This window comes from Bison bison, unplaced genomic scaffold (genome assembly GCF_000754665.1).
Source record: "Bison bison bison isolate TAMUID 2011002044 unplaced genomic scaffold, Bison_UMD1.0 scf7180017864379, whole genome shotgun sequence".
NCBI lineage: Eukaryota > Metazoa > Chordata > Mammalia > Artiodactyla > Bovidae > Bison > Bison bison.
In genome coordinates this window covers 9,657,998-9,680,866 of record NW_011494951.1, presented here as the reverse complement: position 1 = coordinate 9,680,866, position 22,869 = coordinate 9,657,998, and the positions used below count along the sequence as shown (strand labels likewise).

Sequence of the window (22,869 nt, the reverse complement as noted above, 5' to 3'; positions counted from 1 at the left end):
GATTTTCCAGGGAAGAATACAGGAGTGCATTGCCATTTCCTCCTCCAGGGGATCGTCCCAAGCCAGGGATCAAACCAGCATCTCCTGCATTGCATGTGGATTCTTTGCCAGCTGAGTCACCAGGGAAGGCCCATGATGCATGGTCAATGGCAAAGATGCAAAATCAGAACTACAGGGAGAGCGGAGTCACGGACGAAACATCACGGTAACGGAGACTCAAAGGTGGTGTAAGGAGCAGGTAGCACCTCAGCCCCCAGCCACCTCCAGGGTCCTCGGGGCGCTCTGCAGCAGGGGACCTGCTCCTGCTGGGGACCAGCCTCCTCTTTGGTCTCCACCAGCTTTGACCTTAAGCACTCAAATGAGTCTTCTTGAGGGGAAGATTCTCACAAACTGATTTTTACTCTATCCATTTCATCACTTAAAGGAGATGTTAAGGACAAAATTTTCCTGACACAGGGAGCCACCTCATGGGGTATCCTGGTAAACAAGGAAGGTACATTAAAGGATCCGGAACTCAGCAAGCTAGCCCAACAAGAAGGCCGAGTCTTGAGAAGAAAGACAGCTGGGTTACCCAGTGGATTAGCAGGGACCTATTTCTGAAGACGTTCTGCGGGTAGGCAGGAGGCAAGATTGAACTTTAACCAGAACTGGTCCCTTGCATGTATTTTCATGTCCAGCCAAGACCACATCCCACGAGAAAGTGGAGAATGGGCTGGTGAAGAATCCCTGCTCTCATGGCAGTGGCTGTAGCTGTAAGGACTCCCGACGGGAACTGGATTGTCAGTTGAACGGCAGGCAGAGGGGAGGCTACTATGTCCTGGTGATTTCTTACATATGACTCACTGTGTCAGACTGTCATTTTCTGTCATCTTCTTTACTTTTCACCACACTTTGATGAGGGTACATTTATAATCCTTATTTAAGTGACAAAGAAGCTGAAGTTCAGAGAGATCAGGTATTTCATTCTAAAGCACAGAGTGATGCCAAAATATGGACCCAGAAACGTCTGACTCCAAAATGTATGCTGTTTTCAACAAACCTACTGGGCTCCCAGAAGGGTTTCCAAATGAGTTTATTCATTCTCCACTCAATGCATCTTATGTTTTGACAAGAACAACAAAGAACTAGAAAATATCCAGATGTTTAAAACTTAAGTAACGCGTTTTGAAATAACAATTCAATCAGAAAATATTTGTAAATTATGAGGAAAAGAGACATATCAAAAATTTTAAGAGCGACAGCTAAAGCAGCACTCAGAAGAAAAATTATCGTACTAAAATGCAGAGTTTGAGTACTGCAAACTCAGTGATTTCAACTTCCATCTTAAGAAGCTGCATAAGGAAACGCAAAGAAATTAGAATCTCTCTATCTCTAATAATACAGAGAAAAGTAAAACCTAAATAAGTAGAATGAGAAAATCAACAAAGTTAAATGTTGGTTCTTTAAGAGTAGTAAAAATGATCATTCCCAAGCAAGACTAATCAAGTAAAATTCCAGTGAGAAATAAACTGTCAGCATCAAGAACAAATAAATACATTTTAACTGACTCCTGATAAGACATGGAGATGAGGAGAAGCAAGGGAGAGGATGAAAAACTGTACCTGTTTCGAAGCCATCCCGAAAAATCACGTTTCAGATTCTATTGTATTCAATTTAATCCCACGTACATTCATTAGAAGAGAACATAAGGACTATCAATCTAGTATTATCTGCCTAGAAAGGGCAAGCACATGAATTTTTGAAATAAAGTCGAGTTCAAATTCATTCTCTACCTTGACCTAAACGTATGACTTTTAGGAAATTATATAAACTTTCTGAACTGGAGGATAGTAATATCAACCTCACAGGGCTGTTGGAAGGATTAGAGATAAAACACCAAGCACAGGAGTAACTTACACCCTACAGAATGTAACATGACCCATAACCACAGCATCTGTAGTTTATCTGTAGGAAAGATACAAAAATATATCTTGGCATAGCGGCATTCATTTTGATATGTGACCTTTGCTGAAAAGTCTGGGCATTTATTTTTCTTGACCAGCCAACAGTTTGGAGAGGTCATTCTTCAACAGAGAGGATGTTACCAACATATTAGCAATATAAAAGAATCGTGTGAAAAATAAAATAAAAAACTATATAAAATTTCTACTCTAACTTTATACAGTAATTGGTGTGCTGTGATTCATGGGGTCGCAAAGAGTCAGACATGACTGAGCGACTGAACTGAACTGAATTTTTCTTGACTATTAGATCAAGATAAAAACTATGTCAATAGCATAAGTTATTTTAAGATCCCGGAGGAAAAGGTTTCCATCTCTGGTGTTAATTTTATGACGAAAGTTTCCCCCAAAGTCCCAACTTTCCACCAGCATGTCTCCTGAATCGTGTGTGTTGATCTGCACTGCCAGGGCTCAGCCATGCTGACTGACTCATCTGCAAGATGAATCCTCAGGATCTTTGAAGAAACTGGTCACGGCTATGATGAGAAAGAAAAAAGGTCAAGAAGCAGTACGATACACCCCTTGGTCAACTCGCCAATGAAAGAAGACCCTTCATTAACAGCAAAAGTATGCACGGACCACTTAGCACCCACACAAGTCCCTTCTGCGGCAGTGACAATGCCGAGAAAGGTTAAGTCCCAGAGAGGATGACTGAAACTACAGCCCAGTGTAGCTTCATTCCATGTGCAAAGCCATAGAAATAGATAACTGATGTTTGATGATAATATGTGGAGACAGGAACAACTGTCTGGCTCACACATGTCACAGATAGCTGCTGTGAACCTCAGCTGATGGTCAAGAAACAGCAGAAGCAGCAACCAAAGAGGAGAGACCCCATATTTCCATTGAGAATTGGTTTTCTCTTCTTCAAAAACTTCCTGAGGAAGTGTTGGGTCAAAGCATCAGGCAGCAAGAGGTCAAAGACTCTAGAAGAGGGCTGGTTGCCATCAGCAAGGGGACCCCGATTTTTTGCACAGAATACCTCCTACAGTATCAGCAGGTGAATGACTGTAGTTTTCGTAAAAATCAAATCACAAAGCAACGGAGTTCAATGGGAGTGGCTGGCACATAGTGGAGGGGGTTGTCTAGTGGAGGTAAAGTGGTTCCTTAAATTGCAGTCAAATCTGATTTTGTTAAATGTGAGTCAAGAAAGAGAGAGAGCCTTAGAGGTAGCTAGCAGCATCCCTGGGATTCTAGGATGGACCATCTCAGGCTCATCTCTAGCCCTCTGTCGTGACCAGCTGGGCACATTGGCTCTAAGTAGAGTCATCCATCCTCATCAACATTGTGATCTGGGATCCCCCACGTGAATACACGTGTGTGTGTGTGTGTGTATGTGCGCACTCAGTCGTGTCTGACTCTTTGAGACCCCATGTCTTATAGCCTACCAGACTCCTCTGTCCATTCTTGTCTGGAATATTCCAGACAAGAATACTGGAGTGGGTTGCCATTTCCTACTCCAGGGGATCTTCCTGACCCAGGGGTTGGACCCTCATCTCTTATGTCTCTTGCACTAGTAGGTGGGTTCTTTATCACTAGCACCACCCAGAAAACCCACATGAATACATTCTAGGTGGGAAAAGTATCCTCATCCTCAAGGAAATAATGCTATGGAAGGAGTCTACAGTCGACATCTATATCCATGACATTCACTTTGAGCTCCCCTAGAGACAAGCAATGGCACCCCACTCCAGTACTCTTGCCTGGAAAATCCCATGGACGGAGGAGCTTGATAGGCTGCAGTCCATGGGGTCGCTAAGAGTCAGACATACTGAGCGACTTCACTTTCACTTTTCACTTTCACGCATTGGAGAAGGAAATGGCAACCCACTCCAGTATTCTTGCTTGGAGAATCCCAGGGACGGAGGAGCCTGGTGGGCTGCCGTCTATGGGGTCGCACAGAGTCAGACACGACTGAAGCGACTTAGCAGCAGCAGCAGCAGAGACAAGCAAGTTTCTTGCAAAGTCATCAAATTGTTAGATACAACAGTTCGATACAATAGGGAACTGTTAGATACAACAGGGGACCCTGAGGGTCTGGTTATGCTGAATATATCATGACCTCATGGTTGGAGCAAACCAGCAGTGATTTCAAATATGGTCCCCAAGTTTAAGGTCACATGAAGTGATGCTTGAGTGACAGGTGCTGGCCTCCTATGCAGGCCAGTCCACAAGTCCAGGTGGGAAGGTATACTTAGTTATTTTTGCAAGGTGAAGGATGAGTGAGCTCACCCAGAACCTACAGTTTGGGCTCTTCATGAAAAAAAAAAAAGAAAGGTGAATGGCTAATGTAAGAAAGAGATTAAAAGCGTTTTGTGAATGACTCACTTACATTCCCTAATCTTGTCTTGGGTTTTCGTATTCCATTCTCTCAATGCAAAAGATCTTTGAGTAACTCAGACTGGTCAGATGTCTGCCATGTCTCCTCTGTGGCTGTTCCTTTGTTCTGTTTTCCCACCTAACCACTATAGAAAGCTTGTGTTATTTTCTGGCAGTTTCCAGAGAGAAGCCAGCTGGCTGATGGGGAATTCAGGTCATTGGAGAGACAAAGGCTTCAGCGAATGTTCCTTGAATCTGTCCCCCTGCCTTTCTGACATGGTTGGTGGGAAAGGGTGGTGACAGGGAAGTGATGGGAAGCATTTCAGCTTCAACATTCTTTGAGAAAGTGTTTCTCTCTGCGTCTATTCGACAGGAACTGTCTGTCCTGCATCTATCTGTCATACACGGGAAAATTTCCAAAGATGCTTTGGCACAGATCTCTGCCTGGAGTTAAATATTGACTACCCATCTTAAAAATAGTGAGGGGTCTCAGTTATGATAACAGAGTCGCAGGTGATTTTAAAAAACATATACTTGGGGCTTCCCTGGTGGTACAGTGGATAAGAATCCATTTGCCAATGCAGGGGACATGGGTTCGATCCCAGGTCTGGGAAGATCCCACATGCCGTGGAGCAAATAAGTCCTCATGTCGCCAACTGCTGAGCCCTGCACACCCTAGGGCCTGGGAGCCACAGCAAGAGAAGACACTGCAGTGTGAAGCCCGCACACCACAGCTCGAGACAAGCCCACACGGCAACGAAGACTAGCACGGTCAAAAATAAACAAATAACTAAAATTTTTGAAAACCAGGAAAAAAAATAAAAATATATATCTATCTGTAATTTAAACTTTTCTCCAGTGAATATGTGTTATGGGTAAACAGTTTTAGGATTCTACATTTTTTAAATTAGAAAACCATAAAGCTTGCTCTTTATGATTTGAGATTATGGCTGCAGCTGCTGCTCTACCCTCTACCCTCTAAATCAAGGGTCAAGGGGGCCAAGCTAGGAAGTCTTAGAAATCACCCAGTCCATTCCAGTGTTATAGATGATGGATTGAAGCCTGGAAAGGGCGGTGGGCTTTAAGGAGAATAAATGTGGAGGCTTGAAGTCAGGCCTCCTGTCTGTTGTGAGTGTCTGCTTAAAGCCTCCCTGAGCAGATCTGAGTGTTGGTGTCTAGAGGAGCTAGGCACCCACGGAGCTGACCTGGGTGTGAGCTGAGCTGTTTGTGTCTGTATGTAAGCCACAAAGTGTTAGGCATCTACAGCTGAAACCCAACCAAAGAAACCTCACCTGCAAGATACGGCAAGTCACAAGGCTTTTATAAATCCTTTGCTTTTGGCAAAATGTGCTTCTACACCCCTGAAAGTCAGGAGCTCTGGGTCACGCTTCTCACATGGGAAAGCAGGAAAGATGCCCTCAAACCTGGGGCACCTTTAGAAGCAAATCACTGCTAGAGTTGCGTGGGGAAGGATGAGGACCAGGGCGGGGGAACATCAGAAGGCCACTGGCTGGAAATGGTTTCTCGGCTAAGCTGGGAGAGGGGCAGAGTTCACTGAAGGTCACCACCCAGACCGCCGTCAAGGCCCAAGGGAAGAGCGTCTGCACATGGCGGGAAAGCATCAGTTACCTGAGATTATCCATGCATCTAAATTTGACATTTCTTCCATCTAAGATGGACTTCAGTTTCCTTATAGAGGAGCCAGAGCATGAGTCACTGGAGGGAAATAAAAAAAAAGAAAGTGTTAAAATAACAAGAGCTCACAAGCATTTCCTTGGAGTCGCTTGGTTTTTTCCAGGAGGCGGGCCCTGGGCGAGGCTATTGGATGAAGACGTGAAGTGGAGGGAGCTTCAGAGAGCTCACAGGTCCGCAGCAGAGTCAAAGGTGTGAACTAGGTAGAGACCTACCACGGAGATACAATTAAGAGACTGTTGAGTGAGTGAAAGTCGCTCAGTCGTGTCCGACTCTTTGCCACCCCATGGACTTAGTCCATGGAATTCTCCAGGCCAGAATACTGGAGTGGGTGGCCTTTCCTTTCTCTAGGGGATCTTCCCAACCCAGGGATCAAACCCAGGTCTCCCACACTGCAGGCGGATTCTTTACCAGCTGAGCCACCAGGGAAGCCCAAGAATACTGGAGTGTGTAGCCTATCCCTTCTCCAGCGGAACTTCGCAACCCGGGAATTGAACCTGGGCCTCCTGCTGAGCGGATTCTTTACCAGCTGAGCTATGTTGGGATAGGGTAAAGGTAGAGTAAGGCCCCATTCATTTCCTGAGCCAGTCTTTTCTCAGCGCATTCATCCCTGTGACTGTGGATTCTTTCATGGGCTGATTCCTGAAATAAGCCTGAGAATATACAGGAGTACAGAGTAGTAACACATACCTGGGAGTTTTTCCAGTGTCATTTCCCAGCCAAGCCTCTAGTTCAACCTGTGGCCTCAAGTTAGGGGCTTCCACTCGTCCAAATATGCTAAGAGAGAAGAGACACAGAACATTGTTAACCCCAGACTGAATTGTTGGAGCACCCACAGCCCCTGTGAAAAGTCATCGGGCCGGGTGTCACTGGTTAGAACCTACCGTTTGGAAGTGACCCATGATTTGCATCAGAATCAGCCACCTTTACTTATTCAGGATGACCTCAAATAAGTAAGATTCTCAAAATAAGGGTCTTCATCTGTGCATTGATGCTGATTCTTTACACACTTGCTATTTCAAGAAGATACAATTCTCTTACACTCGCTTAGACCAAGGTAAGGAACTCATTAGAATTGCAGAATCTCTGCCCACCGCCACCTGCTGAATCAGAGCCAGCAGCCCAACAATTCTTAGGTGATCCCCACGCACAGTGAGCTTGAGAAGCGTGTCGTTGAAAGACCCCTATGTCCTGTTCTGACCCCAGCCCTAAGCTCTCCTCATTAGGCTCCCCCACTCCTGTTACAAGTACTTGGGCCCCTAATATCAGATTACAAAATTCTGGACTGTTCACACTTGCACCCAAAAGCCCGAAAGGTTGGGGTCAGAAGAAGACAAGAGGACAAAGGCTCCCTGGTGGACTCAAACATTAACAGAGGACAAGAGGGGGCTTTTCTGGTGATCCAGTGGTTAAGAATCTGCTTGCAGTGCAGGAGACTTGGGTTCAAACCTTGGTTGGGGAACTAAGATCCCGCATGCCATGCGGGCAACTGCAACTAAGACAGGACGTAGCCAAATAAATATTTAAAAAAAAAAAAAAAGAGGAAAGAAGGAAAATCCATCTGGGGCATCTGGAGTGCCCGGCAGTGGCACGTTAGTCACTCAGTTATTCCCGCTCTTGTGACCCATGGACTGTAGCCTACCAGGCTCCTCTGCCCATGGAGAGGAATACCCTGGAGCGGGTTACCATTTCCTTCTCCAGGGGATCTTCCCAACTCAGGGATCAAACTCACATCTCCTGCATTGGCAGGCAGATTCTTTACTGCTGAGCCACCTGGGAAGCCCCTGGGGCACATTAATATATGTTCCCTCATCTCAATCACCCTTATCCAGGGAAAGGTTGGGGAAGCAAGACTGGAAAGGTAAGCAATGTGGAAGAACCTGTAAGTGCAGAAGGGGGTCAGCGAAGGAAAGCAAGGGTGAGACCAGAGTCACTGGTGTGGGCGAAAGGAGGTACTCAACCAGCACTTCCTCTGTCTGGCATGTGGCTCAGCATTTTTCATACACCCTTCCAGTCCATCTTCACATCACCAGCACCTCCTCAGGTACACAGAGACTAGAGGGGCCCTACTAAGGTCACCCAGGTAAGATGTCATGACCTCTGGAGTCCCTGCTTTTAACCATGACAATAAACTGCTGACACTGCCTGCAAAGATGGAATGCAGGCCAAAGGCATGGCAGAGCTCCTGCTGTTCTCAGCAGCAGATTCACTGGGATCCATACTGTCCAGGAAGGAGACAGGAGTCCTGGGCAGATGTTTGTGGACAAGAAGACTTTAGACAGGCAGAAGGAAGGAGGGGACAGGTCATGTGGGGAAACAGGGTGAGCAAAAGGGAAATGGGCAGGACTGGGTGTTAGGAGAGAGAGAGCGGGCATGCTCAGCCAGTTGAGTCCAACCCTTTGTGGCCCCATGGACTGTAGCTCGCCAGGCTCCTCTGTCCATGGGATTCTCCAGGCAAGAATCCTGGAGTGGGTGGCCATTTCCTCTTCCAGGGGATCTTCCCAACCCAGGAATTGAACCCATGTCTCCTGTGTCTCCTGCACTGGCAGGCAGATTCTTCACCACTGAGCCACCTGGGAAGCTCTACAGGAGAGTGAGCAGGCCTCAAAAAGCTAAGAGGAAGCATTGGACCCCGTGCAAGGACCTTTAGAGAATTTTAAACAACGGAGAAACTGGACAAAAGTGTTGACTTAGAAAGACAAAATCTCACCATAGAATACAACACTTTACCTTTTGTAGCCCACATCTTCAGTCCTGAAGGTCGACATGAAAAGTATATTCTTCTAAAGGCGAAAGAGCCAGTAGGAGACTGTGTTAGCCCTAACCCACCGGAGGCAAAGAGACAAGTACCTCATGCTATCAAAGGCGTTCTCCAACGATCCATTGAGCACCACCCGGACTGTATTACAGGCACTTTCTGCAAACTTAAAAACAGAAACACCATTCCTCAGCTTGCAGACTTAATGCCTGTCCCCAGCAGGTCCATCCCCAACAGCTCTTAACATCAGCTGGTGAAAGAGCAGCTGCCCATAGGGTTCTACCTCGGACAGGTGAGGTCTAAGTAATGTTTACCCCAAATTACTGGAGGGCATATGCTTCCCTCCAGACCTCTGGAAGCCATTGTTCCAATCTGTGTCTGAACAATGGAAGTTCAGCTTCATCGCTGCTAAGTTGGCGGTTCAGAAGGCAGAAGTCCAGATGAGTAAGAACAGCATCATTGCCAGAGAAGGACGGTAGCACTGCTTTCCTAACACCACGCACTGTAGACACCATACCTCTTATTCAGCGGAAGCAGACCTTTCAGCAGTAAGAAAGGAAGAAAGACAACAGAAAATGCCAAGGAGAAAGGAACTGTGACAGACGGCGGCCCTGAAGGATGCATGGGCATACTGAGGAATGGAGAATGAATGAACAAGTGGATATTTTTGAACATGGGGTTTTAGTTCTCCATGCAACAAAGATTCAGCTGGAATCTTCGCTAGATGCTGGGGAAAATAAGATGAGCAAAAGTATGTGATCTAGGGAGGGGAGAATGGATACATGTATATGCATGGCTGAGTCCCTTCACTGTTCACCAGAAACTGTGACAACATTGTTTGTTAATCAGCTATATGCTAGTACAAAATTAAAACACTATGCAATATACTATTTCTTCCAGGAGGCCCACCCAGGCCCCTGGGACTATCTTTGCATCCTCTTCTCACATTATCCAGCTCTAGGGCATTGTGATGATGAGTTTAACGTGGGTTTAGACCCTGGGACTAAGAGTTGTGAGCCTGGCCGTCCCACCCACCTCCACAGCGCTGGAGCCTTGCAGCCAGGGCACTGTCCAGAGTGGGCGCCCAAGGAAAGTCCATGGACGGAGAACAGGGAAGGAGAGCAAGATGCCCAAACACCCTGTGATGGAGAGCAGCGAGGAACCAGCAAAGGCACAACAGAGGAGGACCAGAACCAAGTGCTAGAGGATGAATAGGATTTCGCCTGGTAGGGATTGGGGCAGGTGCACACAGAAAGGCCAGGACAGGGCTGACGTGGTGGTCCAGTGGTTAATAATCTGCCTATCAGTGTAGGAGACACAGGTTCGATCCCTGGTCTGGGAAGATCCCACATGCTGCAGAGCAATGAAACCCATGCACCACAACTTCTGAAGCCCCTGAGGCCAGAGTCTGTGCTCCCCAACAAAAGAAGCCACACCAGTGAGAAGTCCTCACACTGCAACTAGAGAAAGCCTGGGTGCAGCAACGACGACCCAGAATGGCCAAAAATAAATCAATCAATAAAAGTATTTTAAAAATAAGCACAAAAGCAGCTTAGAGTGAGGCCAGAAATATATAGACAGAGAGGAAGATGGTATTTCCCATCGTGAATTCTGGCTTGGGAGTCAGACACCTTGGAAAAAACACTCACGTTTGCCACTTGCTGCGTCTCTTTAGTGGGATGCTTATCTACCTGCACCTCCATTTTGTCATCTGTAAAATGGGTATGATACTCAAGGTGCCTGCTTCACAGAGTTCTTGCGAAGATGCATGATTTTCATCCACATAAAATCCTGAGGACTACACCTAGCACACAGTGAATGATCTGCAAATGTAGATTATTAAGACAGTTCCAGGAATCTAAGATGGGCCAATACCTGGATCAGAGGATTCAACCAAGCCAGAGGCGCCTGGCAGCCAAAGCTCCAAAAAAAGGCAGAAGCAGGGAATCTTCATCTACAGCCTGAGACCTTCCATGAATGGCCACAAAGTACATGTGAAAATCTTTTGGCACGTGCTTACGAACATTTTTCTCAGGAAAGAACCCTAAACTTTTTTCTAAAAACCCTAAACTTGTTTCTAAAAGGATCTGGGATGCTCCCTTCTCCAAGTGAATTAAAACCAACCACCGACCGGATGACCTCCTAAGCTCTCTAGTCTCCAAATTCTAGAATTTCCTGTGTGGTACTTATCCTTTTGTTTGTTTTTCTTCATAAAGTGGATTATTTTATTTTAATATTTTTAACTGGAGGATAACTGCTTTACAATGTTGGGTAGGTTTCACACAGCACAACATGCCAGTACCAGTGAAGTCGCTCAGTCGTGTCTGACTCTGCGATCCCATGGACTGTAGCCCACCAGGCTCCTCCATCCATGGAATTGTCTAGGCAAGAGGACTGGAATGGGTTGCCATTTCCTTCTCCAGGGGATCTTCCCAACCCAGGGATTGAACCCAGGTCTCCCACATTGCAGGCAGACACTTAACCGTCTGAGCTACCAGGGAAGTCCAAAAAACATGAACCAGCCACAAATATACATATATCCCCTCCCTCTAGAAACTCCTTCCCATTCTGCCCCCATCCCACCCTGGTTCTTACCCTTTCAGACAGCACTTCCCAGAATACAGAAAGATAGTTGGTTCTGCAGTCTTTCCTCCAGTCTGGACAAGACCAAACGTTCAAATCTAAAAGACATGGTTTGCAGAAAAGTACTTAAAGTGGAAGAGAAAAGGCGTAATTCATCTCTGCTCTTTGTGGGCTGTCGGATCACAGTGGAGCCACTTTCTGTGGCATCACTGCCAAGATGGAGGGCGGAGAATGGACACCTCTCGACCCAATTTAACTAAGGGACCCCTGAATCCCTTCCAAGTCCTCAGCTTACCCTCCACACCCCAGACAGGAGCACAGTGACAAGCTTTGAGTCATCATTCTGGGAAACTGCAGCAAAACCTCATCTGACACAGACAAGCCCCCAGTAGAATTTCCAGTTCCAGGAAGAATTTGAGATCATTTCCTCCCTCACCGCTTTCATCCCCACATCCTTAGGCTCAGATACCCTCAGAGTCTTCCTACACACACCACATCCAGGCAGGCTCAGCTGTCAGCGAGGAACCACAGACATAATGCAGGAACACGCAGTTTCTGTGCTACTTCTACCAAGGACACCTGCTTTAACACAGACATTTATTTGTATTGCTTTTTATTGAGGTATAGCAGAGGATGAGCTGGTTAGCCAGCATGACTGACTCGATGAACATGAATTTGAGCAAACTCTGGGAGACAGTGCAGGACAGGGAAGCCTGGTAAGCTGCACTGTATTGGGTCGCAAAGACACGACTTAGCAACTGAACAGCTGCAACAACAAATAATTGACAAATAAAATTGTAAACTACCTAAAGGGTATAATATATATATATATAAAGGGTATATATAATGATTTGATATGCATACATATTGTGGAAAGATTCTCCCCCATCAGGTTAATTAGTGCATCCATCACCTCACATTCTTTTTTTTTTTTTGGATGAGAACTTTGAAGTCCTTATGGCAAAAGCTGAGTGCAGAAGAATTGATGCTTTTGAACTGTGGTGTTGAAGAAGACTCTTGAGAGTTCCTTGGACTGCAAGGAGATCCAACCAGTCCATCCTAAAGGAGATCAGTCCTGGGTTTTCACTGGAAGGACTGATGTTGAAGCTGAAACTCCAATACTTTGGCCACCTGATGCAAAGAGCTGACTCATTTGAAAAGACCCTGATGCTGGGAAAGATTGAGAGCAAGAGGAGAAGGACACAGCAGAGGATGAGATAGTTGGATGGTATCACGGACTCAATGGACATGGGTTTGGGTGGATTCTGGGAGTTGGTGATGGACAGGGAGGCCTGGTGTGCTGTGGTTCATGAGGTCACAAAGAGTTGGACACAAATGAGCGACTGAACTGAACTGATGGCTTCTGTGGTGGCTCAGCAGGTAAAGAATCCACCCCAATGCAGGAAACCCTGGTTCGATTCCTGGATTGAGAAGATCTCCTGGAGAAGGGCACAGCTACCCGCTCCAGTATTCTGGCCTGGAGAATTCCACAGACTGTATAGTCCATGGGGTCACAAAGAGTTGGACATGACTGAGCGACTTTCACTTTCCTTGAAGTCCTACTGTCTCATCAAATTTCTATTATATAATATGGAGTTAACAATTATGGGCGCCACGTTACACATTAAATTCTCAGATCTTATCTGTCTAATACATGAAAAATTTTACCCTTCTTTCCCTATTTCCTCCACTTTCCAACCCCTGGAAACCACTTATGTAGTCTGTTTCTATGAATTCCTTTTTTTTTTTTTAAAGATTCCCCTTATAACTGATACCATGCTATATCTGTCTTTTTCTGTCTGGTTTATTTCACTTAGCACAATACCCTCCAGCTTCATCGTATTGTCACAAATAATGGGACTTTGTGTTTTCAAAGGCTGAATAATATCCCATTTTGTGTATGTGTATATCACATTTTCTTTATCCAATGCATTTGACTACACAAGCATTTATTGAGTATTATGTCCTGGAGACAGAGAGATGAATTAGATAAAAGTTCTGCCTTCAGAGGCCCTGGTGATCTGCTATAATCAAATAAATCAGAGAAAAGTCAATTTGGGTTGGGGGTGGTATGCAGCAGCAGGAGGGAAGGTGATGTTGAACTTGGTTTTGAAGGATGAATAAGAGTCTTCAGACAGATGAGCTAGAGAAAGGGGCTCCATGTGGAGAGAGCAGTGCACAGGCGTGGGATTTAGAATGATTTTGGCAGAGCAGAAGGGATGGGGAGGGGCTGGACTGATGATCAGGTGTATGAAAGACAGAATTCAGACTTTATCTTAGAGGCAAAGAGAGCTGTTTGGGTTTTAGGTACGAGACAGAAGCAATCCCATTGGGATGGCCAGATGGAGGCTGACCTAAAGGGGTCAGGGGTAAGCAGTCTGTCCAGCAGTAAAGGAGAGGATGTTAGTGAGCTGGATTCAGGCAGTGGTAACAGACACAGGAAGGAAAGGATGAATGCCAGGTAAATGACTAGGTGGGGACTGATTGGGCATGGCAGCGGAGGGCAGAATGAGAGTGAAGCCACAATGTGGCATGGTGTCACCACGGCTTTGCACCAGCAAGCAGGTCCTGGGGGTGTGGAGAGAGCCCAGAACCCTTTCTCGTGCCCCAGAAGTCAGGCACATAGCAGCCGCCTGTCTCCTCTGCAGGTATGTGCACAGCGGACCCTACAAAAACACCCACCTTTCTGCTCCCCTCTCATTATAGGTTGACTCGTGTACCCCCCAAAAGATGTGTTGAAGGGTGTTTGCAGATGTAATCAAGTCACAATGAGACTGCTACTTCAATTAAAATAATTAATTTTTTAAAATGAGACCGCTAGGTTGGGTGGGTCCTGGTCCCATAAGACTGAGGTCCTTATGAGAAGGGAGGTTTGGTTACAGAGACAAACACAGGGAGAAGACGCTGTGGAGACGCACAGGAATAAGACAGCCAAGTGGGGATGGAGTCAGAGGGTGGAGTGATGTATCCATGAGCAAGGTTTTCCAGCAAACACCAGAAGCTGGAAGAATCAGAGTCTCTCCCCCTGGAACCTTCAGACAGAGCACAGCCCAGCCGACACTTTGATCGAGGACTTCTAGCCTCTAGAGGTGTGAGAAAATAAATTTATATTGTTTGATGCCACATTCATTAGATCATAGAGAAAGCAAGGGAGTTCCAGAAAAACACCTACTTCTCCTTCCTTGACTACGCTAAAGCCTTTGACCGTGTGGACATGCCAAACTGGAAAATTCTCAGAGAGATGGGAATATCAGACCACCTTACCTGTCTCCTAAGAAACTGTATGCAGGACATGGAACAATGGTTCCAAATTGGGGAAGGAGTATGACAGGACTGTATATTTTCACCCTACTTATTTAATTTATATTCAGAGTACATCATAAGAAACTCTGTATGAATCAAGCTGGAATCGAGATTGTGTGTGTGTGTGTGTATGTGTGTGTGTGTGTGTGTGTGCTCAGTCGCTCAGTTGTGTCAGACTCTTTGTGACTCTGTGAAATGCAGCCTGCCAGGCCCCTCTGTCCATGGGATTTTCTCAGCAATAATACTGGAGTGGGTTTCCATGCCCTCCTCCAGGGGATCTTCCTGACCCAAGGATCAAACTCTCATCTCCTGCATTAGCAGGCCGGTTCTTTATCACTGAGCCACCTGCCAGGAGAAATATCAGCAACCTCAAACATGCAGATAATACCACTCTTAATGGCAGAAAGTGAAGAGGAACTAAAGAGCCTCTAGATGAGGGTGAAAGAGGAGAGTGAAAAAGCTGGCATGAATCTCAATTTTCAAAAAACTAAGATCATGGCATCTGGTCCCATCACTTCATGGCAAATAGAAGGGGGAAAAGTGGAAACAGTGACAGACTTTATTTTCTTGGGCTCCTAAATCACTGCAGAGAGCAAATGCAAAGATAAAATTAATAGACTTTAGCTCCTTGGAAGGAAAACTATGACAAACCTAGACAGCATATTAAAAAGCAGAGACATGACTTTGCTGACAAAGGTCTATTTAGTCAAAGCTATGGTTTTTTTCCAGTGGTCATGTATGGGTGTGAGAGTTGCGCTATAAAGAAGGCTGAGTGCTGAAGAATTGATGCTTTTGAATTGTGGTGCTGGGAGAAGACTCTTGAGAATCCCTTGGACTGAAGGGAGATCAAACCAGTCAATCCTAAAGGAAATCAGTCCTGAATATTCATTGGAAGGACTGGTGCTGAAGCTCAAATAATTTGGCCACCTGACGTGAAGAACTGACTCATTAGAAAAGACCCAGATGCTAGAAAGTTTGGAGGCAGGAGGAGAAGGGAGCAGCAGAGGATGAGACGGTTGGATGGCATCACCGGACATGCTCAATGAACATGGATTTGAGCAAGCTCTGGGAGATAGTAGAGGACAGAGGAGCCTGGTGTGCTTCAGTCCATGGGGACACAAAGAGCTGGACATGACTTAGTGACTGAACAACAACAAAAACGTGGTTCCTCATTACGGCAGCCTCAGGAAAATAACGTAACTACAGATGTGGGCTTGACTGCCAATGACAGAAAATAAAGCTCTAGATCAGAAACCTTCCAGGAAGTAATCCTGAGGGTTTCCATAATAATTAAATGCATTAAAAACAAAATAACACAAATGAGAACAAAACCTTTTCCACGTACAGATGTAAATAAATCCTGTGGAGTCGAAAGATAAATTTGAATCATCTCTAATAGAGGCAGAAATGTTGATGATAATGAAGTGAACATACATTTTGTAAGGTGCTACAACTGTGCCCCTGTTCATAGGGTTTCATGAACATAAAGCTTTTTTATCTTCACAACCATATCCAGAGAGAAGTTCCTGAGTTTGTCACCTACCTCCTGCCCACAAGGATCTCTCCCCCTTGCCACCTGCTCATTAGATAAAAGTTTAAAGTCATACGGAAAAAGAAAGCGAGAGAAATTTTACAATAAAGAGAAATCAAGTACCTAAAAGTCAGAGTAAGAAGGTTTTTTTTTTTAGAAGTTTTTTTTTTTTTTTTTTTTGGATTTTGGTGATGGATTTATTAGAAATTACTGAATTGCACGTTGGAAGCAGCTGAATTTCATGGTGTGAAAATTATACCACAGTAAAGTGAAAGTTAAGTTGCTCAATGGTGTCCAACTCTGCGACCCCATGGACGCAGGCCACTCTGTCCATGGGATTTTCCAGGCAAGAGCACCGGAGTGGGTCGCCACCTCCTTCTCCAAGTAGAAGTTTTTTTAAAAAAAAGGAATTAAAAGGTTACAATGGAAACTGCTGCTGCTGCTGCTGCTAAGTTACTTCAGTCGTGTCCGACTCTTAGCGACCCCGTGGACTGCAGCCTACCATTTTCATAATAAACCAAACCAACAAGGCAGAATTAATGTAGCAAAAAATAAGGAAAAAGTATTTAAACCAGACTGTAGAACAATGAAACATAAATTTAGGAATGGAAAGACAGCAAACAAAATAAGGGGAAGAGGTTAAAATCAGTAAAAACTGAGGCCAAAGAGGAAGCTGACAAAATAAAATGACCTATATGGGATTTAACTGAAAAGAAAGCAGTAATAAAGAACTCTAAATGGTAAATGGATGAGAAGTGGATGTTTGTATACCTTTAACTTTAAGAAAGAATTGAAGTGGTAAATTGAAAAAAAAAAAAAAAGCTAAAAAGTTTTAAGGAAACACATTTAAAAGCTAAAAGGATTAAATGAATGACCATCAAAAGCTGAAGCAGGTGGACTCTTTACCACTAGTGCTGCTGGGAAGCCCAACTTGCAATAAAGGAAATTTTAAAAGGAAAGCAAGAAATATGGCAAAAACTGGAAGATAGCCAAAAAGAAAAAAAAATGGAGACACATATTTATATGTCATATTTCTGGATGGAAAGTCTAGATTAAAAATGAATTGAAAATTACAAAATAAAAACACTAGATGAAAATATAGACGACTTCAATCTCGCCTGAGGAAAACCTCAGCAAAACAGGCAACCCAGTAGCCAGATGGGACAGGGTTGACAGACTTCCCTGCCTTTCTGTAGACAAAACACAGAATATAAACAGTATTAAAAGAAAAACAGAAGCTGAGAAAAACAGATATGTGACAGAAAACAGGCAGGATGTCACGTGGTTAAGAATACAGATCCTTCAGCCAGTAATCCTCGGTCTTCTCCAGCTCTACCACTCACTAGCTGACAACTCACTCTGCAGCCCTGGGCCTCAGACTTCTCATCTATACAATGGGATCATCGCAGGAGTCCTGAAGGATTAAATGAGCAAATATTCATACAGCACATAGAGCAATGACTGGGACTATTGTAAGTCCCAATAAATAGTAGCAATCACTGTTGACATATATCGAACTTCTTTAAGAAAGCAATAAACATCCCAATAAAAGGATTAATACATATGAGCTGTCAGTTAACAACAGGAATAGAAATGTCCACCATTAAATACGCAAATATGCTGAGCCTTAAAATCAAAGCTAGGCAAACAACAAGGTCCTACAGTGTAGCACAGGGGGCCACACTCAGTCTCCCGGGATCAATCAGAATGGAAAAGAGTGCACATGTGAGTTTAAATGAGTCACTTTGCTGTACGGCAGAAACCAGCAGAACCCTGTAAATCAACGATACTTCAATTTCAAAAACTGGAGGAGCTTCCCTGGTGGCTCAGTCCAGTTCAGTTCAGTCGCTCAGTGGTGTCCGACTCTTTGTGACCCCGTGGACTGCGGCACGCCAGGCCTTCCTGTCCATCACCAACGGCTGGAGTTTACTCAAACTCATGCCAATTGAGTCGGTGATGCCATCCAACCATCTCATCCTCTGTCTTCCCCTTCTCCTCTCGCCTTCCGTCATTCCCAGATCGAGGTCTTTTCAAATGAGTCAGTTCTCTGCATCAGGCGGCCAAGCTATTGGAGTTTCAGCTTTAATGTCAGTCCTTCCAATGAATATTCAGGACTGATTTCCTTTAGGATGAACTGGATGGGTCTCCTTGCAGTCCAAGGGACTCTCAAGAGTCTTCCCCAAAACCACAGTTCAAAAGCATCAGTTCTTCGGCACTCAGCTTTCTTTATGGTCCAAGTCTCACACCCATACACAACTACTGGAAAAACCACAGCTTTGACTAGACAGACCTTTGTTGGCAAAATAATGTCTCTGCTTTTTAATATGCTGTCTAGGTTGGTCGTAACTTTTCTTCCAAGGAGTAAATCTCTTTTAATTTCATGGCTGAAGTCACCATCTGCAGTGATTTTGGAGGCCCCCCCCAAAATAAAGTCTGTCACTGTTTCCACTCTTTCCCCATCTATTTGCCTTGAAGTGATGGGACCAGGTGCCATGATTTTAGTTTTCTGAATGTTGAACTTTAAGCCGACTTTTTCCCTGGTGGCTCAGTGGTGAAGAATCCACCCCCCAATGCAGGAGATATGGGTCTATGCCCGATCCAAGAAGATCCCACATGCCAAGGAGCAACTAAGCCCATGGACCCCAACCATGGAAGCCCATGCGCCCAGGAGCCCGTGATCGCAACGGCAGAAGGCATGGCAACGAGAGGCCTGCACACGGCAACTAGAGAGTAGCCCCCATGTGCCCCAACGAGGGAAAAAGCCTGCACAGCAACAGAGACTCAGCACAGCCAAAAATAAATACATTAAAAAAATCATTTTTTTTTTAAAAGAGTGCATCCTTTTTGTATTTGGAAATAGCCCACATCTGGGCTGAAGAAGCCACCACACTAAGTTGTGTTTTTTTTTTGTAAATAAAAAGCAATAATATTAAGAACAAAATATATAAAGTAAAAGAATAAAATGATATAAAGTAAAAATGGCCACATTATAAATAAAAAGAGAAGGAGAAAAAGAAGTCAAAGCACAGTCAGACTTTCTCGGCAGAAATACCTTCCCACAAGGAGGTGTTTTCAGTCTTTCTAGGAAATAAAGGGACCTCTCATCTCTGGCAGAGCTGCACACAGCCCGAGACAGAGAAGCCCAGCACGTGGCCCCTGGGGGCTGTTCTGCAAATCAAGGACTTCTGCCTGGTTCTCTTGGAGGCTCCTCCTGCCCAAGAATTCTTTGGTCCTGAATGATGCCCTTAGAGAAAGCAGACCACCAACCATTCCAAAGCAGGCTACACCTTCCCTCAGGAAGGAGAGAATCAGGAAGCTTGGACAGTCCCAAATCCTGAAGTCATTTTTTTTTCCTAGAAAACATGAACTGGCCTACAGAATGCTGTCTTCCATCGGCCCAAGGAGCACTCACAGAGCACCAGGCTCCTGTGCCCTGCACTTCCCCAGGGCCACCCCACGCGGCCCCAGATCTCACCAGAAGAGCCTGGCTCTCCACACCACCTGAGGCCATCCGCAAGGTAACCCAGCAGCGTGTCCTCCAGAGTCATCAGGCGCCGCCTTTTCGCGTATTCATGAGCCAGCTCCTTCGTTTTGCTCCAGAAGACTTGCTAGGAAAGAATAAACACAATCTATTATTGAGATCAACTTACTAAGTTGAATAAAAACACCAAATCTGCATCTTTTATAAATTAAAGAAAACATGGGAAACATCACGTAAATCACCTCTATAAGGACAGCGGGCATCATCAATTTCTGTGTGTGAGTGAGAGGGCGCATATGTATGCGTGTGTGCGTGTGCATGTGTGTGTGTGTGTTCTCTAGGTCACAATGTAAAGTGAAGTGGTTTTTCTGGACTGCAGGAAAAAAGCCTGAAAGCCACTAATCGGTATCTTATAATAGGACTTCCCTGCTGGTCCAATGGTTAAGAAACTGCCTGCCAACACCGGGGACACAGGTCTGATCCCCGATGTGGGAAGATCCCACACGTCAAGGGACAATGAAGCCCGTGAATCACGACTACTAAAGCCCGCACCTCCCAGACTCCCTGCTCTGCAACAAGAAAAGTCACTGCACTAGAGAAAAGCCTGAGCTCAGCAACAAAGACCCAAAATCAAATAAATAAAAATAAAATAAATTTAAAAGTTCAGCCAAAGTTAAATAAATAAAAAAGTTTTAAAAATCTTAGAATTTTTAAAGCTCCAAACACATCTGGGGAAGGCATTAAGAAGTTCCAAATTCCTAAAGTTCTTGGCAAAACAATTTTTTCTACATGCCATTTTCTGGGAGAAGTGTTCGTTGGTTCTTAAAGAGCTCTACAATCCCCGATTTCCCCCTCAAATCTCCCCTAGCCCCTTACAAACAAAGGAAAAGAACACAGTGAACTCTGTCAGGGACGCTTGTAAAGTTCAATGTCAGAACCTTCTTCTGTTCGATGAATCTGTTTGTTCTCAGTAGGAGGCAGTGGAGGGTGCACTTTGCAGCCAGGCCCTGGAGTCTCACTGCCTTTATAAAACCCAACATCACTGCTCACTAGCTCTCTGACCTCCGGCGACTAAAGTATCTCTAAGCCTCGCATTCCCCATCCGTAAAATGGTGTGTGTGCACTTAGTCGCTTCAGTCGTATCTGACTTTTTGTGACCCCGTGGACTGTAGTCCACCAGGCTCCTCTGTCCATGGGATTCTCCAGGCAAGAATACTGGAGTGGGCAGCCATGCCTTAGGGGCTTCCTTGGTGGCTCAGATGGTAACAAGTGCACCTGTGATGCAGGAGACCCGGGTTTGATCCCTGGGTCAGGAAGATCCCCTGGAGAAGGGAATGGCAACCCACTCCTGTATTCTTGCCTGAAGAATCCCATGGACAGAGGAGCCTGGTGGGCTACAGTCCATGGGGTCACAAAGAATTGGACATGACTGACTGACCAACACTTGCCATGCCTTCCTCCAGGGGGTCTTCCCAACCCAGGGATCAGACCTTGGTCTCTTACATCTCCTGCACTGAGACCCTGGTCTCTTACCTCTCTTGCATTGGCAGGTGGATTCTTGACCTCTTAGCCACCATCCATAATGATGGTGAGGAAGCTCTGAGACGCTGAGATGAAAGGAGACAATGCAGGCCAAGTGCTTGTCCCTGTCAGTGGCCCCGTCACTAATTCAGCCAGCGTCTCCTGGGTGCTAATCTACTCTGTGAAAGGCCTCGTGCGTGTTGTGCCAGCCAGAGTGCCACAGTGACCGCAGCTCTAGCAATGGGAGGAGACGCTGTAATTTGTGGCTTTAAGGCTTCAGGGCTACATGAAGATGATTTGGGGCACACTGAATTTTCACCTTAAACGCCGATTGTAGAAAAGATGCACTCCATGGGTGCGGGGGGTTTACGATGGAGGGGACACAAGTATACCTATGACCGAGTCATATTGATTTATGGCACAAACCATCACAATACTGTAATTATCCTAAAATTAAATAAAGTTTTTCAAAAAGAAAAGATGCACTCCGTTAGAGACCTTTTCCAGTATAATTAGTGTATTAAAATTCAGGCCTGTCTGGCTCTAAATCTTGAACCCTGTACATTTAAGCTGAGCACTCTCAAGACCATCAAACTCAGTCATCACTGGTCCCCCAACTCATGAAGTCTCGGTATTCTTTCTGGTTAAATGGAGATACTGGTGCCTAACCTGCCTATTTCACAGGTTCACAGTGAAAACCTAACAGGATAAGGCTCAGAGAGTCCTTTATAAGCAAAAAGGACACTCAGAAAATTCAAAAAGGCATTGCTGTTACCATCATCACTATCACCAGAGGTTAGGGAGAGTTTTGAATTTTATCAGGTGGATTACTTTTGTTTGGATTGGATTGGGATTTACGCTAGGTTTGTTTTGCCTGAATTTTGGCCAACTTTCCTTTCCTCTTTCTACATCCCCAGTCCTCTCTCTCATCTCTTATCCCCCGGGGTGTCCTGAATCCCGGTGACATCCTGTTCTCCCATAGGCCCACAAGCTCCCTCCCCACCAGTCAAGCCTACATCCTAGTGTTCAATTTTCCTCTTCCCTCACCCTGATCATGACCTCTTCCTTTTGGCTTTTATGCTCAGTTTTTAAATCCATAACTTGGCCCCAGTTACCTGGCCACAAGGCACAGTGGGAGGTGCCAGGTTGATCAGGGAGTTGTAGTCTTCGTTTGTCGCTTTGCAGGGATCCTTGGAAATGAAGGCACTCATGAATGCCTGCCTGATCGCTTGGCAGTTTCTGCTTCTGTGGGATAAGACAGGAAGCAAAGTAAAAGATGAATAATTCAATTTCAAACATATGTTTAGAGCACAAAGCCTCCCAGGTGGTACTAGCGGTAATGAATCTGCCTGCGAATGCAAGAGATGCAGGAGGCACGGGTTCCATCCCTGGGTAGGGAAGGTCCCCTGGAGGAGGGCATGGCAACCCACTCCAGTATTCTTGCCTGGAGAATCCCATGCACAGAGAAGCCTGGTGGGCACAAATGGCTGGACACGACTGAGCACACACACACACCAAAGAAGTTTTACTGAGAGTCACTCTGTGCCAAGTGGTTCATCCACACCATTGCGTCTCATGCGTACAGCATCCTTCCAGGATGAGCAACAGCCTCCCCGCCCTACAAGGTCCCTGCCCTCATGAGGTTCCTCTCTGGTCAGAGAGACAGATCGGACACAAACAA

General features: G+C 45.4%; 1 protein-coding gene across 2 annotated transcripts in view; it reads right to left on the bottom strand.

Moving 5' to 3' along the window:
* Positions 1–1,053: 1,053 nt before the first annotated feature.
* The window catches only part of CD38 (CD38 molecule), a 54,855-nt gene continuing 33,039 nt past the window's right edge, over positions 1,054–22,869 (bottom strand). Inside the window, exons 2-8 of one of the 2 annotated variants that reach the window (XM_010857293.1) lie at positions 22,304–22,433; positions 19,662–19,794; positions 11,365–11,450; positions 8,862–8,935; positions 6,702–6,788; positions 5,949–6,035; positions 1,054–2,476 (exon numbers count right to left, since the gene is read on the bottom strand). In XM_010857293.1, the coding sequence (XP_010855595.1) occupies positions 2,449–2,476; positions 5,949–6,035; positions 6,702–6,788; positions 8,862–8,935; positions 11,365–11,450; positions 19,662–19,794; positions 22,304–22,433 (625 nt within the window). In that variant the 3' untranslated portion in view covers positions 1,054–2,448. Of the gene's footprint in view, positions 2,477–5,948; positions 6,036–6,507; positions 6,789–8,861; positions 8,936–11,364; positions 11,451–19,661; positions 19,795–22,303; positions 22,434–22,869 lie in introns of those variants that run through there. The other variant, XM_010857292.1, reaches the window with a different exon arrangement.